The sequence below is a fragment of the Nicotiana attenuata genome, chromosome 10, assembly GCF_001879085.1.
Source record: "Nicotiana attenuata strain UT chromosome 10, NIATTr2, whole genome shotgun sequence".
Lineage (NCBI taxonomy): Eukaryota > Viridiplantae > Streptophyta > Magnoliopsida > Solanales > Solanaceae > Nicotiana > Nicotiana attenuata.
Window position 1 is genome coordinate 19,012,203 of NC_031998.1, and position 17,437 is coordinate 19,029,639.

Genomic DNA, 17,437 nt, shown 5'->3' on the forward strand with positions numbered 1-17,437 from the left:
CGAAAAAATTTCGAAAAAAGTAAAATTTTTCTAATGTCCAAACGGGCTCGTAATTTCTTCAAACGTTTTGTATTTATATTTCCAAGTCCTAATAATAAAGAAAGAAAGTTGAATGCACAAATTAAAAAGAATGCAGTGGCCTTCCTCTTTCTAATTTGGTGTTGTCAATTGCAAATTCTGCATCAGCGTCAAACAAGACCATGTTATTGCAGCAACATAGAGCACCCACAATAGTACTGTTTAGCCTTAAAAGATGCTACTTTTGTTCCCTTCATTATGTTAGCATAGAAGTTAATCAAGCTATAAATTGCGTTAACAATATGCAACTTTTTTATACCATCGGGGTAAAATGATCTACAACACGTAAATCTCCATATTAAGCCTAATTTGGTAATATATAAATAAACAATCTGCTATAACAAGTTAGAACACACCAATAGTGTAAAATATCAAGAGCACTATCAGCATATATAAGTTAAATTTGTGACACTATCAGCAAGCAAATACAATCTCTGCAGCATCAAGTTATTCAAGAAACATGCAGATTCTGATCTTTCATCGCATCTAATTGAGCTTGTGACTAGGAAAACCTAGGTGAACCATTTCTCACCCTGTTGATATAGCAATAATGCAGAAGAACAGAAGTACATTTGGAGAAAAGAATGGCTGCCAAGGAAAAAGTGAAGCCTGAAGGTGCCCAGGACACCTTGCTGTTACCGAGTATCCTTGCTAGTACCAGGTAGTTCCTTTAAAAGGCACAGGCTGGCTGTCATTTACTGAAACCTGAAGATTCCATAGGAAAAAGGGGGATAAGTACAGGTCGAATAGTAGCAGATATAACATGAATGAAGCCTATAATGAATTGCATAAACATATATGGTGCCTTAGAGAGAAATCAGGGTATAACTGCGGTCCTAAACTACAGTATGCTCCAATCAAGAAAAGGATGGAATTCCATGCACAAGTTTGTATTGCACGTTTAATCTCTAACTCAGTAAATACAACAATACTTCTAAAGCAACTTCAGTGAAATTTTAAGGCTAAATATAACTCCAATGACTTCCCTTGTGCACAAAACTTGGGCAGACTTGCAGACAAATGTGACCACGGGTTGATAAGTATGATACCATATGTGAATATAAACCAGAACAGATTGAAATCCATATTCACAAACCTCAGAAATGACAAGCTGCTCTGCCGTAACTTCCTTATCAAAAGATACGTAACCTAAATAAGGCACCAAGAAGTGGTACAGCAATAAGCTGACAAACAAGTTAGAAGGCCGTGAAATCGACAAGGCTAAAGCTTTAGAACAGATAAAGAATGAATAACGAGACCAAAAGAAAGCAAAATTAAGAAATAATTACTATGAAGATCAAGGACATTATCTCACTTGAGTATCAAAGTCCTTAAAGATTGTGGATAACAGTGAGTAGCATCAAAAGTGCTTTTTAGTTTTTGGTGCTGTACGTCATCTTCTGAATGAAGAAGCTAACAACAGCATTGTTAGAGCCGAATAGGTTGATAAGTTCTATGTAAACTAACAATGTCTTTGTTCAAGGATCATCAATGCTGATTGCAACACTTCTCTAGCCTTTCTATCTGGCGCACATCCAGCGGATTCCATTTCACTATACATCTTGGGGACCTAACAAGCAACAACAAATTAGAGCCAAATAAATGCTGCTAAATATAGAAAAAGTCCAGTCAGCATATATTTTCCATGATTTCTACTCCCTTTTCTCACTAAAGCCAGAAAAGAAATCAAATCATTTATCTTTTTACCTGATCGAACTTCTTAGCCCTCATAAAAGCCTTCATTAAAGTACTATAAGTAACCACATCAGGAGTAATACCCTAGAAAAATAGCAGCACCACTATCAGCAAAGTTTATCTCAGGAAATATGCCTGAGGAAAAGTTGGAAATGTTTAAGGACTTACCATCTCCCTTATGTGCTGGTAAATTGATAGTGCCTCCATATGCCTACCAGCAGTCCCGAAAGCATTGATCAGCACATTTAGCATTATAAGGTTTGGTTCCATTCCTTCGGCTTCCATTATCTGCAGAACCTTTACAGTCTGCTCACAGAATCCCTGCACACAAGGCAAGAATATCAAAAAAGATGGAATCTCCTCAAAGCTGCTTAAAGATACTATCTTAAAAAAAGTAATATGCAGGTGAAGGAAACATTAGTTGCATAGACTGACAAAATGTAAAGAGAGACCTCAAATATAAGGAGAACAAGAATACAAGTCATGCCAGAAATTAAGACAAAGTAAATGGAAGGCCGATGTTTAAGTCTCAACTCGACTCAAAAACTCTTTCCAAAGTTATCTAATCCAAGATTTGCACTACCGTTGTATAAAGTGGCAGAATTAAGTCATGCCACTGATCCCACGTTGAAAATATTCACATCTCAATGAAAGAAATTGCAATTTAAAGACACTCCCAGAGTCATTCCTCATACCATAAATGTAATGCATCCCAAAATCAATTTTTCTCTGCCGGATAATTTATATCAATGTTCTCTTACAACCTATGCTGTATCTCAACCGAAAAATAGATAAGAGGGGATCAGGGGATAATCCGTCCACCAAATATTTCTCCCATTTCTTCACCCAACAACAAAATAATAAGGAACTAAATTAGCAATCAGTTAAAGAACTTGGATTTAATATTTGGAAGACCGTAGTTTCCTTACCTTCTTTCTAGAACAAAATATGTATTAATATCTTTTTGCAGCCAACTATTCAGATATGCTTCGAACTAACATCTTTCTTTAGTTGCGAAGAGAACCTAAAATGGTCAAATACTACGAATTTAATCCAATTTAAAGACTAGGAACATGAAAGTCATGCACATGCCAATCCTGAGAGATGGACTTTCAATCAGAGGACTACTTACCTGCGTGCTAAATCTCCAACTTTCAATCTATCTGCACACTAAGTCCCAAGGGCCCTCAGGCACTCTCCTCCACCCCCACACCGAAAATGGAAAAGAAGAAACATATTGAGGTTGCTACGACCTACTCAGCTAGTGCACACATTTTCAGATAATCATTAACTATTTTATGTTTAAATAAATAAGCAAACGAACAGCACAACACCTCACCTGCTGAGCATAGGCATGGGCCAGGACACAAAAGATGCTAGGTGAAAGCTGAAGACCTTCCAATTTCAGAGCATTTAAACAATACTCTGCATCCTGAAATCTACCCTGCTGGCCATAAATATCAACCAAGACAGCGTAAATAGCCCCACTCTTGTGATGTCCTCTCCCTTGCATATTCTTGAGAATTTTATTGATAACATCCCACCTACCCTGCTCCACTAAATGGGTAATAATGATAATGAAGATCTTTGGATCAGGGTATAGTCCTTGTTCTTGCATCTCATCGAACAAACCTATAGCAGCATCAAGATGCCCAAACTTGCAATGCCACCGGATCAAAGAATTCCATGTTCGAAAATCAGGCTTTATGCCATCTCGGCGCATTTTTTCAAACACTTCTAAGGCCTCTCCCAACTCACCATACTTGCCAAAAGTATCAATGATGCTATTAAAGAGACGCTTATCCAATCGTAACCCCATCTCACGGATCTCTTCCACAATGCCTAGTGCTTTTTTCCACATCCCATTGTCCCTATACAGTTCAATTATTTTACTATACACAAAAGAATTTAAACGATAACTTTCTCTCCTCATTTTGGAGACAATCGACCAAGTATCCTCCAACCGCCCAGCATTGACATAATACTCAAGCAAGATCTCATAAGTTTCTTGGTTTCTCTCAACATCCAAATCTTCAAGTAACATCAAGACCTTATCTGCTAGCCTTAAGAGGCCTTTTCGCAAGAAGCTCCGAAGTAACGCATTGACCACCTTTACCCCTGGCCTGCGACCAGAAGATAACATTTCATGAAAGATTGCATCAGCTTCCAAGGTCCTGCCAACACTTCCAAGTGCAGCGATCAAACATGAATAAGACAAATAATTTGCATGAAAACCCAAAGCCTCCATCTGGGAAAGCAACCCCATTGCCTTATCAACGTCACCTTCACTACACAACTCACAAATGGATGCATTGTATAAATCATAAGAAATCTCCTCACCATTTATATGAAAACCCTGCTGCTCATTACTCGAATAGTCAATGCTTCCAAAACGACAATTAACTAAAAAGCCACATCTTTTAGCTCTACTTTGCAATATAAGCTGAATTGATGTATGTAGCATCTTGCGTTTGATTGGATCAACGTGATGCTTCAGATAAACAGGGACAAGATCCCACACACCATGAGGGCATATAGCTGGACTGGATCTAAAAAGAAGATTTTGTCGCATATGCATACTCTTTTGCAAGAAGTATGCTCGCTGCAACTAAAAATGGTTAGAGAGCCATTGCTATTAAAGAACTGTAATTTGTAAAGTTAATATGTATTCTTTCTTGCTATATCCACACAATCTTAATAGGTAACAAATGCAAAATTCTCCAGCGAACTGATGAAGTTAGCCCCAATAGGTTATTCTGCCACCAGGAGAGATTACATCCTTTTTGCTTCGACTAACTTCAGAAGTAAAATGAAATCTGTGGCTGCTAAGCTCCAAAGTGCTGCCAAGCTTGGCAATATATATACACATACATATATAGCCCCTCCATTTCAATTTTATGGTAGTATTTGACGAGACACGCAGTTTAACAAAGAAAGATAGATTTTTTAAACTTGTGGTTTTAAACATGCTACAACAATTCTATGACAAGCATGCTATTAAGGATAAAAAGAAAATTTTGAAGTTAAATTGTTTACAAATAGAGAAAAGTGTCGAAACATAAAATGGAATATAGGGAGACAAGGAGTAACAAAATTGCTAACTACAGCCCCCCCCCCCCCCCCCCTCACACACTTTATCAAACAGAGCAATGGCAAGGCCAAAATGCTGCTGACACTTTTGGAATAGGCTGAGCTTTGAGAGTAATTAGCAAATGTCCAACTTAAATCCCTTTTATAGATAATTTACAGAAAACTGAGGGTTCCGTTAGTAGCGGAACCAACCATGAGTCCAACGCATAAGGTCAAACTCTATATATGTGTGTGTGAAAAATAGATTGATATTAGAATTAGATATGCTTTTCAGAAACCATACCCAGCTCAGAATCACAATTCTGAATTCGCCAACTTCTTTATTCTCCACTCAGCATAACTTTTATATTAGCAAAAAGAAATTGTTTTCACAAAAATGTTTGTCAAATTCTTGTTCCTTAATGGGGTAAATGCTGACCAATTTAATGTGGAAAAAGTTATTTATAAATGTGGAATAAAAAAATCTTATGTAAAAAACGTATACATAAACTCTAGCTTTTTCAACCTAAGGAAGAACATAAATTAATATAAATACTCTTGTATTTCAAAAGGAATGAAAAGGTATGGTCAATATTTTAATTATAACTTATATTTTTTATTAAATAATTATGAAAAACCATAATTTTCTAACAAAAAAGACTATTTTACTCCCAAATAATAATAGTCATATAAATTGGAATAGCCGGAGTATTAATTTGTTAAAGTAAAACGGTGTCCGAAAGAAATGAGAATAAAAGAAAAGTGTAATGATATATTGAGCATTAGGGTTGTAGTTAGTAATGGACACGTGGACGACATAGGAAGTTAAATAATAAATGAGCTGAGATGAATAGACCAAATTAGAAGTGGAAAGAATAATTTAATCGGATGGCCCAGATTGAGTCCAAGTGGTTATAACATTCAAACAGTGGGAAGGAGCCAGTTAGGTAGAATTTGTTATCTCTTTCTCCTAATCTCTCTCGATCTTCTTTCTTTTTCACACTCATTTCTATTCCTTCTACGAGCTCAAGCTGACAATGGAGTTGAATCTATTTCCCTATTTCCAGTTGTAGTCACTCAAGTTAATCAATAAAGCTTTCGATTTGAGTTTCAATTTCCTTATTCGATTAAATTCATGTATCAATTTCTTAAATACATAAAATTTGGTATCAGAGCCCTATCCTGACTGATAGTAAGATCAATCAAGAAGAACCCAAACGAAAATAAGCAAGAAAGAGGCAAAAGAGGATTGGACAAAAGGCCACCGCGACCGCAGTTGACCGCGGCTGGAACACGGTAGGCCAAAAGATTGAGGCGGAATAGTTGCGATTCACCGCGGTCGCGCGCGTTCTGCCGCGGTCAACGGTGTAATCGCCCATAAATTTTGAGACTAAAGTGTAAATCGGGGGAAACTTATCATAACCCTTTATAAACTCAACAAACTCGCCCAAGCAAAGGTGAAGCTTGTTGTAGACCGAATTGGAGGCAAGAACGAGTGTGAGAAGAGCAATCAACCATTAGAGTTTTTCAATCTTCTCTTTATTATCTTTATTTGCACATTATGAATACTTTTTGTAGTTTTATCTTGCTTTGCTATGAGTAGCTAAATATTTAGTCTAGGGTTTTGATGGAACCTATTGAAGGATGAACTTCGTGTTTATGTTAATATAGTTTGCCCGGTTTAATCTCTATTTGTTCAACTACGTTCTTGTTGTAGTTAATTGATAGGATCCTCAATTAGCTATGCCTATTTAGTATGTATTACTCGGGAGAGAGTGCATATTTAGGTAATTGTTGAACAACACCACTTCCAAAGTATACGAGAATCAATAGCCGAGGGTATAAAGGGGAGATTAGGGATAACGAAGCCTTGGGTGTGATCTAAAGTGAGCTATAATAAAGGCCAACTAGCGTAACTCGGGAGAGTGCGTATAGTATATTGTCGTAATTACTCGGGAGAGATTTACGGTAGTAAGATTGCTCATGATCGATAGAGATGATTATGCAAATCTTTATGAAACATAACAGGAAGGGATTCCATCAATGAGGGAAATCTCAAGCTTAGATCTTTCTCTTAATTGTTTACAACTTAATCATAGTTAGTCTTTAGTTTACTTAATTGCATTCAGTTATAGTTAGTAAAAATATCATCAATTGTTATTCAAAATATTTGGGAAGTTGATTACGTAGAATTTAGTGAGTCTAACAAGAGTAATTGAGAGGTTAATTTCATGTGGGTTCGACTCTGAGCTAAATACTTAGATTATATTTGCAACGTCCGCTTAGTCCTTTTTATAAGGCATAATTGGGCGTGTTCACTGACCTATTCAACATGACATGAGCTGAAACAAGATCTAAATCTACTGAAGAAACTGTTAAAAAAATAAAGTCGCAATTACGAAAATACATAACTGCAAATGATTCTAAAATGGATGATTTGAGAAAAAATTTGGATACTCTCACGGAGAAATTTCATTCTTCTTCGCGTGATGGGATATTGTGCAGTGCTCCATTAGAGAGTCCTCGGTCCATTGTTTGTTATTTTCTTTCTGTTTCTCTGCTTTTTCTATTTTTGATTTTGTTTATTTAATCTTTGTTTAGTTCTTTCTAAGTGGTTACCATGTTGTCTTTGAGGAGGTATAGGGTGACAATTTGAGCCCAAATCCATCTAACCCACACAAAAATTAATGGGTTGGACTACAAATATTTTAGCTCAATGGTCTATTTGGGTTGAGCCCAAGTTAATCAATTATATTTTATAGTCATTTCCGACCCATTAATCAACCCAAATATAACCCATGAAACTCGCCAAAAACAAAGGGATCTCAACCCAACTTATCTAGAAATTTATTTAGTTGCCCCAATTATTATTTTTTTTTGTATTTTCAACTTTATGCATCACCCACCCACCCTAACCACCATCACCCCCCAAAAAAAAATTTTTTTTGTATTTTCAATTTTCTCTGCACCACTCACCGATCCTATCCCATCCCCATCCCCCGGCCGGTTTTTCGACCAGATCCCCCTAAAAACCGTACGTGCATTTTTTTTACTTTTTTTTGTATTTTAAATTTTCTATTTTTTTTAATTTTTTGCACCACCCACCACCCCTACCAGCAAAATATTTTTCAACTTACACATTTTTAGGTAAAAGGTTGTTTTATGCAAGATGACTATGGTTCTAAAACATGGGTCAAATTGGGCGAGTTGGGTTATACCCATTGTTTGGGTAAAAATAGCACGGTATAGCCAGTTTTCGAGCTAGCCAATCAAAAATAGTCAGCGTTTACCAAGTCAATGGAAAATACCATTATTTTGCTGCAATAGAGACCGGTCCAGCATAATATACTGGAGTTCGGTGCACTTGTGTACGAACTCCAGCATATTATGCTGGACCCGGTATACTTTGCTGGCTCCAGTATAATATACTGGAGACTGGAGCACTGGTGCTCCAAACTCCAATATATTATACTAGACCAATATACTTGCTGGAACTCCAGTATATTATGCTGGAGTTCTAGTGTACTTAACTCCATCATATTATGCTGGAGTTCCAGCATATTTATTCTGGAACTCCAGTGTAATATGCTGGAGTTCAAGTATACTTATGCTGGAACTCCAGCATAATATACTGGAGTATTTTTCGGGTTTTGAACAGTGTTTTCGCTCAGATTTATCTTTATATAAAAAGTGGCTAAATTTCGATTACTTTTGAAATTGGGCTATTTTTGAACGACCAGTTGTAAATCTGGCTATTTTTAAAATTTACCCATTGTTTGGCCCATCTTAGCCCAAGTATACTTTGGGTTGGATTGGGAAATGACCCATTTATTGACGAGATTTTTTCCTAACTATACTATATATGAAACCTTATTACCAAATATGTGCATAGTATCTAAATTACCCGCCCAGTCCATATTTTTCCTATAATTTATATACCATTCGTTTATTAGGGCAGAATCTTCCATTATTAGCGCGCGAGAAATCAGGAAAGAATCTTGGGATTAATTGAGTCTACATTAAAATTCTGCCTTATTCACCTGCGAAAAATCAGGAAGCCATTACGGAAGTAAATATTCTTCCAGATATTTTCCACCATTGATAGCCATTAAAAAGCTTGAAAGCTTTGAATTCAAATTTTGGGTTTTCAAAAATCATTATTTGTTTGGATTGGGTGTTGTTGAAAATAATCGGGAATATGGTTTGGAGTTTATATCTCAATTTTGAGGGGTTTTGGTGAAGATTAGACTTGGTTTTGACTGAATTTCAGATTGAAACTCGAAGAAGAAGACATATTGCAAAAATTGTAGATAAATTATAAATTATTTGTATTCTGATTGTAGATGCTTTATTTTCTGTTTTCAAAAATAAAAAAAGGCTAAAACTTCTACAAATCTTCTGAAAAAACGCAATTATGTCAAAAATCACAATTATGCTACAATTGTATGGGAATTGGGATATAAAAATTTAATGTACCCAGTTTGTAGATATTATGTAGATAAATTGTATGTTGAAAAAAATATTGACTACAAAATTTTCTCTTCATCTACAAATAAACTACAAATCAGTTTTAGTATTGTATAAAGCTGTATTGTTTTTAAGGGTATCTACAAAATTACTAGATTTATACTACAATTAACTACAATCTATTTTGAAAAAAAATGTTGACTACAAAATTTTCTCTTCATCTACAAAATTTCTTCAAAAAAACTACAAATAAACTACAAATCAGTTTAAGTATTGTATAAAGTTGCATTGTTTTTAAGAGTATCTACAAAATTACTATATTTATACTACAATTAAACTACAATTTATGTTGAAAAATTAATTATGGGATAATGAAAAGAGGAATATAAAATAGAACAAGTAGAGTTCTATTTCTAGACAAAAAAATCTTAACCATACCCTTGCTTTAAGAAACCACACCTATTTGGTGTTTCTCTTCATTATTAGGACCGATAATATAATGTGATCATTTGGTGTCTTCTTAAACAATGAAATTTGCTTCTTCTTTTCATCTGTTGGGCTCCTAATTTCGCTTTTCTGGATCGAACACTTAACCAGCACGATAAAAGAGGATTCAACATAATTATAATTCCGTACGCAACAAAATTACAATTTCCATCTCTGTATTTTTTGAGAAGAAGAAGGAATGGAGAAGAGGAAGAGAGGGGAGGGGGAAAACGGCGGAGGTTTAGGAATTAGAGGGATAGAGAAACGTGGGATATATGGACACCTTTAATTAAGGAGTAAAAACTGCCCATTAATTAGACCCTTAATTAAGTATGGTATAGGATTGGTAATTTGCTATACGGGCTTGTAGTTAAATCAAACCTTAAACATTGAGGGTAATAAGGTTTCCTATGTGGCATAGGAATGTAAAAATCCCTTTATTGACCTAACCCATCTTGACCCACCCAAATTCTATCTAGCCCGCCCATTGTCCCTATACAGTTCAATTATTTTACTGTACACAAAAGAATTTAAACGATAACTTCCTCTCCTCATTTTGGAGACAATCGACCAAGTATCCTCCAACCGCCCAGCTGGGCGGTTGGAGGATACTTGGTCGATTGTCTCCAAAATGAGGAGAGGAAGTTATCGTTTAAATTCTTTTGTGTACAGTAAAATAATTGAACTGTATAGGGACAATGGGATGTGGAAAAAGCACTAGGCATTGTGGAAGAGAACCCATATTAGAAACCACACTAGCGGGAGGACCAAGAGAATTGACCTCAACATGAGCTGCAGTCTTTCTACTTCCAGACCCCCCTTTGTAAATTTGAAAGGATACCCATGCAGCTTGTAGCATTTATCAATAGTATGACATGGTTTCTTACAATACTTTCACACAGGTGACTTGTGAGCATCAAAATTGACTCTGGAGGGAAACCCTTGTTTGGACACCCCAACATTGAAAGAAGCAAATGTAGGGAGAAACCGAGGAGAGGTAGAAACTTGCCTCTGCTTCTCATCTGACAACAAGACACTGTGGACACTGCTCACAGAAGGGAATGGTTTAATCATAAAGATGTTACTCCTAGTTTGCACATATGTATCATTGAGACCCATAAAAAATTGATACACCTTTTGGACATCATCATCCTTCTGATAATCAGATTTAAAACCACAGTTGCTGTAAGACCTGACTCTACTTATTGACAAAGCATCAATTTCATCCCATAATTGCTTTATCTTATTGAAATAGGAGGCAATATCAAGAGAGCCTTGAGAAATGCGAGCTAATTCCTTTTTAAGCTCAAATACTCTTGCAGCATCTGCCTGACCATATCTTTCCTCCAACTCACTCCAAATATCTTTGGCAAGTTTACGAACAATGTTTTCGGACAACGAGTTGATTAACCACGAGACGACTAAATCGTTATACCTCTGCCACTGTCTCGCCAGGGGAGAATTGTCAGGAGGTTTAATTGAGGATCCATTTATAAAATCCAATTTATTTCTAAGAAACAAGGCTACAAGAATAGTTCGTCTCCAACTCCCATACCTAGTGTTATCAAAACGCAAAGGACTGGTGAAGACCCCAATATGCCAGATGGATGCACATAGAGGGGATGACATTGGTGAGTATAGTCGTCCTCATGAAACACAGAACGAGAAGACGTAGAGTGACCAATAGGCAACTCGGATGGAGAACTATTGTCAATTGTCATTTTTATACATAATCAACAGAAAAGGCTACACATGCAATAAAAGAGAAAGTGATCAGGCATTACCAATTTCCTTTGCAACCGAAAGGAACAACGGCCTTATATAGAGAAACGAAGACGAAACCACGTCAAAACCCAAGCTGAAGCATACCAGTGCAGAAATCTCCAAACCCTAGGTTGAGAAATCTTCCTCTGAAATTTTGATTCACTTTGATCGAACAACAATATGAACAATCTCTACCAGAAAAACACGCGAATTTAAGCGTTATCACCGGAGAAAATCAACGGAAAATTTCAAAAGAAGAGAGATCGCCGCGGAAGAGCAAAACTCTGGCGAAAATGGTCGAGGGTAACATCGGTCAACTTGTAATCACCAGATCTAGCTAGATTTGGGCTCTAATACCATGATAAAATTTGAATTCGAATGTTCAATTACACATAGGCTATATGGGTCAAAAGCTAAAACAGACCCAATGACTGAAATAAACGAGTGCATAAACACAGATGTGGGCTTCTGGGCCCAATACAAAACAAAGTAAAGGAAAAGAAAAAAGGCCCAACTAACATTCTCCTTATACTCCTTTTTTTTTTTTGAAAATACTCCTTATACTCCTTATACAACCTAACAGTGAGCTAAAACATTAACTCTCAATTTCACTTGTTCTGCTCTTTTGGATCATTTTGAGAACTATATGTATAATTATGTTATGTACTTAAGAAATTGATACACGCATTTAATCGAAGAAGGAAATTTGAAATCGAGCGCTTTATTGATTAACTCGAGTGATTACAACAGGAAATAGGAAAATAGATTCTAACTCCATTGTGAGCTTGAGCTCCTGAAAGAAACATAAATGAGTGTGAGTGTCACACCTTCTTTTTACGGGAAAATGTGATTTTTTCAATTAAAATGGCGTTATTCAAAATGGATTGATTTATTTTATTGCAAGAGTGCCACATGGAATTATTTATTGCGGTGTCTCAAGTCACCGGTTTATTTTAAATTTCAAATCAAGAAAATTTGACTCTGTAAAGTCCGCGAAACACAGAAGACCGGATAAGGAATTCTGTTAACTCGGATGAAGGTGTGAGGCACTCTCGGATTCCGTAGTTTTAGCACGGTCGCTTTACAATTACAGTCGGTTTAAATATCTGATTATTACATGTTTTGGACTTATTTGCGTTTTTACCTTTCGCCGCTTTGAATAATATATTTTAATAGTTATGGCAATTATTTGAACAAGTCACAATGTTGTACACTTGTTGTTTAGTACACTGCGAATCACGCCACGTAAATGTACCCATGATTCATAACATGTTTGTTTTAATTATTTGAAATTTCGGTCAAGGCATGTGGACGCGCACTTGAATTTGGAATTACGTATCAAAACTATGCCATTGGAACCGTACCCATAGTCACAATAATTCATTATTAGTCGCGCCTAAAGCAGCTATAATGTTCTTGAACTATCTACTCTAAATTTGGGATTATTGTGATGGCCTAAGAATTATGGAGTTTATTTGGAGAAAAAACATGTACATTGGTAAATTATCAACTACTTTGCGGACATCGTAATTCTTTGATTTCAGTTTTGGTTTATCAACAAACAAAGCGGGTTGGAAAATTATTTGTCCCTGAAAACAATATCTACCAATTGTCGTTCCTAATTATTTTCACATGGTGCAAAACATGATACTGCGTTAGGAATTAACCTACAGATACTCTTTCCTTGATTTTCTAGTATCATACAACTATCTACTACAAATGAAAATAGGGTATTACTATTTTTAGCCCATGCTAGAAACTATTCATATTTGGTAGTCGAAAAAGTATATAAGATTTGTACAGTTTTTGTATGTAACATACATAATGTATATGTATACAAAAAAATATACAATTTTTTTTTGCTATTATCTTGAGAGTGGCTACAGTATCATTTTTCAAAGAAAATCATTGGATTGTAGTTAGGGAGAAATTCAAAAATAGCCAGATTACAACTGATCGTTCAAAAATAGCCCAATTTCAAAAGTAAACGAAATCTAACCACTTTTTATGTAAAGATAAATCTGAGCAAAAATACTGTTCAAAACCCGAAAAATACTCCAGTATATTATGCTGGAGTTTCAGCATAAATATACTTGAACTCCAGCACATTATACTGGAGTTCCAGGATAATATGCTGGAACTCCAGCATAATATGATGGAGTTCCAGCATAAGTACACTAGAACTCCAGCATAATATACTGGTGTTCCAGCAAGTATACCGGTCCAGTATAATATACTGGAGAATGGAGCACTAGTGCTCCAAACTCCAGTATATTATACTGGAGCCAGAAAAATAAATCGGTCCAGCATAATATGCTGGAGTTAATACATAGGTGCACTGAACTCCAGTATATTATGCTGGACCGGTCTCTATTGCAGCAAAATAGTGGCTATTTTTCATTGACTTGGTAAAAGCTGGCTATTTTTGAATGAACAGTCCGAAAACTGGCTATACCGGCAAAATAAAGTTGTAGTTAGGATGTTACGAATGTAGCAACTCAATTATGTGGGCTCTGGTTAGGCCCATGTCCACTGGGTTCACAACATTGAATGGTTTCAAACCAGCCTGGCCTATCATTCCGAGTCATTGAGACCTCTTTTTTTTTTTTAGATTAAGACGTCTGAATCTGAATACACATCTGAATATTAAAATGTGTATTAAGATTTAGATACTAAATAATTAAGACTGTTTGATTTTTAATATCTGAATGTATAAAATTTATCTCTTATTTGAAAATTAATAAAAATTAAATTCAAATGAAATACTAATTAATATAGTATTCTATTAATAAAATACATAGTTTTTTAAAATATGATAGTTGCCGGTGGTGATGACTAACGGTAGTGCTTGTGAATACCGACTAGAGACAGTGGTTGATGGTGGTGGTTCATGGTAGTAATTAGTAGTAATTGATAGTGGTGGCGATTATGATTGAGGATGGTGGTGGTGGTTGTGATTGAGGAAGGTGGTGGTGGTTTATAATGATGGATAGTGTCGGCTATGTTTGTTGATGGTGATGGGGTGGTTAGTTGTGGTAGATGAGTTTTGGTTGTGGTTGAGAATGATGGTGGTGGGAGTGGCGGGGATGGTGGGTGGTGCTAGTCCGCGATGGTGGCTATGATTGGGGTTGGTGGTGGTGGTCTTGGTAGTGGTTGAGTATGGTGGTGGTGGGTGACATGGTGATAGTTGATAATTGTAGGCAGTGGCAACAGTTAATAATAGATATGGATGATAGCATCTTAATAAAATTAAGTTTCTATTATAAATCTTAATCATACAGACCTATTCGGACCCATTAAGTGGTTGTGAAGTAAAAAAATACACTTAATGATTAAGATCTGAATAATTAAGATTCAGACTTTAAAAACAAACGCACTTAATGTTTGAAATCTGAATGATTAAGATTCATACCTCCATAAAGTGTGAACATATGAGGCTTGACTCTTTTCATTTTTACAAGGGAAACTTTCAGAAACCACTATGTTTAGTGGTTATTAGCTAGTTGTAGCTACCATTTACTACATTACTTCATATAGCTATGTTTTCAGGGTTTTTAGAGTGTGTTTGATGTATTTAAGCTACTGTATTCATGAATACAATAACATTTCTAGGCGTGAAACAGGGAATTACAGCTAGACAAATTTTTGAATTCGGCTGTATTCACGGCGTGAAACATGGGATTACAGCTAGACAGATATTGCATTCGACTGTATTCACGATATATAATTGTGAATATAGTAACGTAAATAGCGCAAATCGTGGTCTATTTATCTGATTTTAAACGGAAAGTGAATCAATTAACACAATAAACTCCTAATATAAGTCAACTAATGCAATTATAAGTCTGAATACATAAAGCCATCTGAATACATAAATTATACTCCCTCCGCTCCAGTTTATGTGAACCTATTTCCTTTTTGGTCCGTTTCAAAAAGAATGACTCCTTTCTAAATTTGGAAACAATTTAGCTTAAACTTCCAATTCTACCCTTAATGAGAAGCTTTTATAACCACACAAATACTCTGACCTCTTTTTGACTTGTTTAGGACCACAAATTCAAAAAGTCTTCATTTTTTTCTTAAACTCCGTGCCCAGTCAAACAAGTTCATATAAAATGGAACGGAGGCAGTATTAATTAAAAAAATATGAATACATTCATGGAATATAGAAAGAGAGTAAATACAATGAAATACATGGAATACAGTGAGATACATTGAAATACAATGAAATATATATAATACAGCGAGATACATTGAAATACAATAAAAAATGGTAACAGACTCTTCGAGTTGCTCAGCCGCAAAACTCCGAATACAGCGAGACACATTGAAATATATTAAAAAAAAGTAACAGACTCTTCAAGTTGCTCAGCACCAAAACTCCGTCGTCGTTGTTCAAGAATAACTCTAACGTCGTCTCGTCGATAGCAGATATCGACGAATTTTCATTTTGTTTCCATCGATAACCGGTGAAACGAAATTGCTTTGATCGCCGGAGATTTTCAATGGAGGAATGGCACGAACACTTTGTTTCCATCTTTGCCGCCTAACTTTCGCAAATTAATGTTACAACAGCATTACAAGATTGAAACATATGCATTAATAAAAACAATAAAAGACGATGTGGGTGAGAGAGAATTTCATTTGCAGAATCGTATTTTCTAGGGAAGATAATGGCGTGTATCAAATTAGAGAGAGAGAATGTGGAGAGAGAAGTTTACATCAAATACGGTAATTATGTGAGAGAAAAATCTGAAAAGGGACAGAGAAAAATAATAATTAACGTATATAGTGGCTTAAGGGTAGGAGTTAACCATAAAGAGATATTTTGCTATAAAACATTAAAAGATAGCTATAGAATATAATTTTTTAAAATGATATTTATTTAAAATAAATAAGGTGTTAAACTTTGGTATATGAGGTAAAAAATCCTTTTTAGTTTTTACAAACAAGCTCGGCCCGAAAATCTCCTAAGGGCTGGCCTAATAGATCTCATAGAGGCTTAAACATGATCGAAAAAAGGATTTTTTCCTAACTATACCATATATGAAACCTTATTACCAAATATGTGCATAGTATGTATATTACCCGCCCAGTCCACAGTTTATCTACAATTTATATACCATTCGTTATTTAGGCAGGATCTGCCATTTTTAGCGCGCGAAAAATCAGCCACAGAATCTGGGATTGATTTATTCCACATTAAATTCAAAATTTGAAACGGAATGCGTAATTTTGAAACGGAAAGGAGATTTCTGTTCTTCATCTGTTCTTCCATATATTTTCCACCATTGATAGCCATTAAAAAGCTTGAAAGCTTTGAATTCAAATTTGGGTTTTCAAAAATCATTATTTGTTTGGATTGGGTGTTGTTGAAAATAATCGGGAATATGGTTTGGAGTTTATATCTCAATTTTAAGGGGTTTTGGTGAAGATTAGAATTGGTTTTGACTGAATTTCAGATTGAAACTCGAAGAAGAAGAAGAAGAAGAAGAAGAAGAAGAAGAAGAAGAAGAAGAAGAAGAAGAAGAAGAAGAAGAAGAAGAAGAAGAAGAAGAAGACATATTTCCAGAAATTGTAGATAAATTATAGATAAATTGTAGAATTGTAGATAAATTGTAGATTGGGAAGACTAAAACTTCTACAAATCTTCTACAATTATGTCGAAAATGCCAATAATGCTACAATTGAAATGGGAATTGGGATATTAAAATTCAATGTATCCAGTTTGTAGATATCTTGTAGATAAATTGTAGATTATTTGTATTCTGATTGTAGATGCATTATTTTCTGTTTTCACAAATCCAAAACGACTAAAGCTTCTACAAAATCTTCTGCAAAAAATAATCTACAATTTATCTATAATTTTTCTACAATT

The 17,437-nt window shown here is 35.4% G+C and overlaps 2 protein-coding genes across 5 annotated transcripts; both read right to left on the reverse strand.

Annotated features, from left to right (window-relative positions):
• On the reverse strand, window positions 371–11,909 carry LOC109233109 (pentatricopeptide repeat-containing protein At5g42310, mitochondrial-like). Of its 4 annotated transcripts, none has more exons than XM_019398875.1 (7): window positions 11,580–11,909; window positions 3,113–4,375; window positions 1,942–2,094; window positions 1,786–1,857; window positions 1,394–1,648; window positions 1,175–1,227; window positions 371–783 (listed from the first exon to the last, which is right to left on the reverse strand). In XM_019398875.1, exons 2-5 carry the CDS (start codon window positions 4,349–4,351, stop codon window positions 1,541–1,543), a joined length of 1,572 nt encoding a protein of 523 aa, XP_019254420.1. In that variant the 5' UTR covers window positions 4,352–4,375; window positions 11,580–11,909; the 3' UTR covers window positions 371–783; window positions 1,175–1,227; window positions 1,394–1,540. The 4 variants fall into 4 exon arrangements, with proteins under 4 accessions (XP_019254420.1, XP_019254419.1, XP_019254421.1 ...); XM_019398874.1 differs by having other exon boundaries at window positions 1,175–1,262; XM_019398876.1 differs by lacking the exon at window positions 1,175–1,227.
• LOC109233619 lies at window positions 10,690–11,424 on the reverse strand. Its single transcript, XM_019399500.1, has one exon. It carries the CDS (start codon window positions 11,422–11,424, stop codon window positions 10,690–10,692), a length of 735 nt encoding a protein of 244 aa, XP_019255045.1.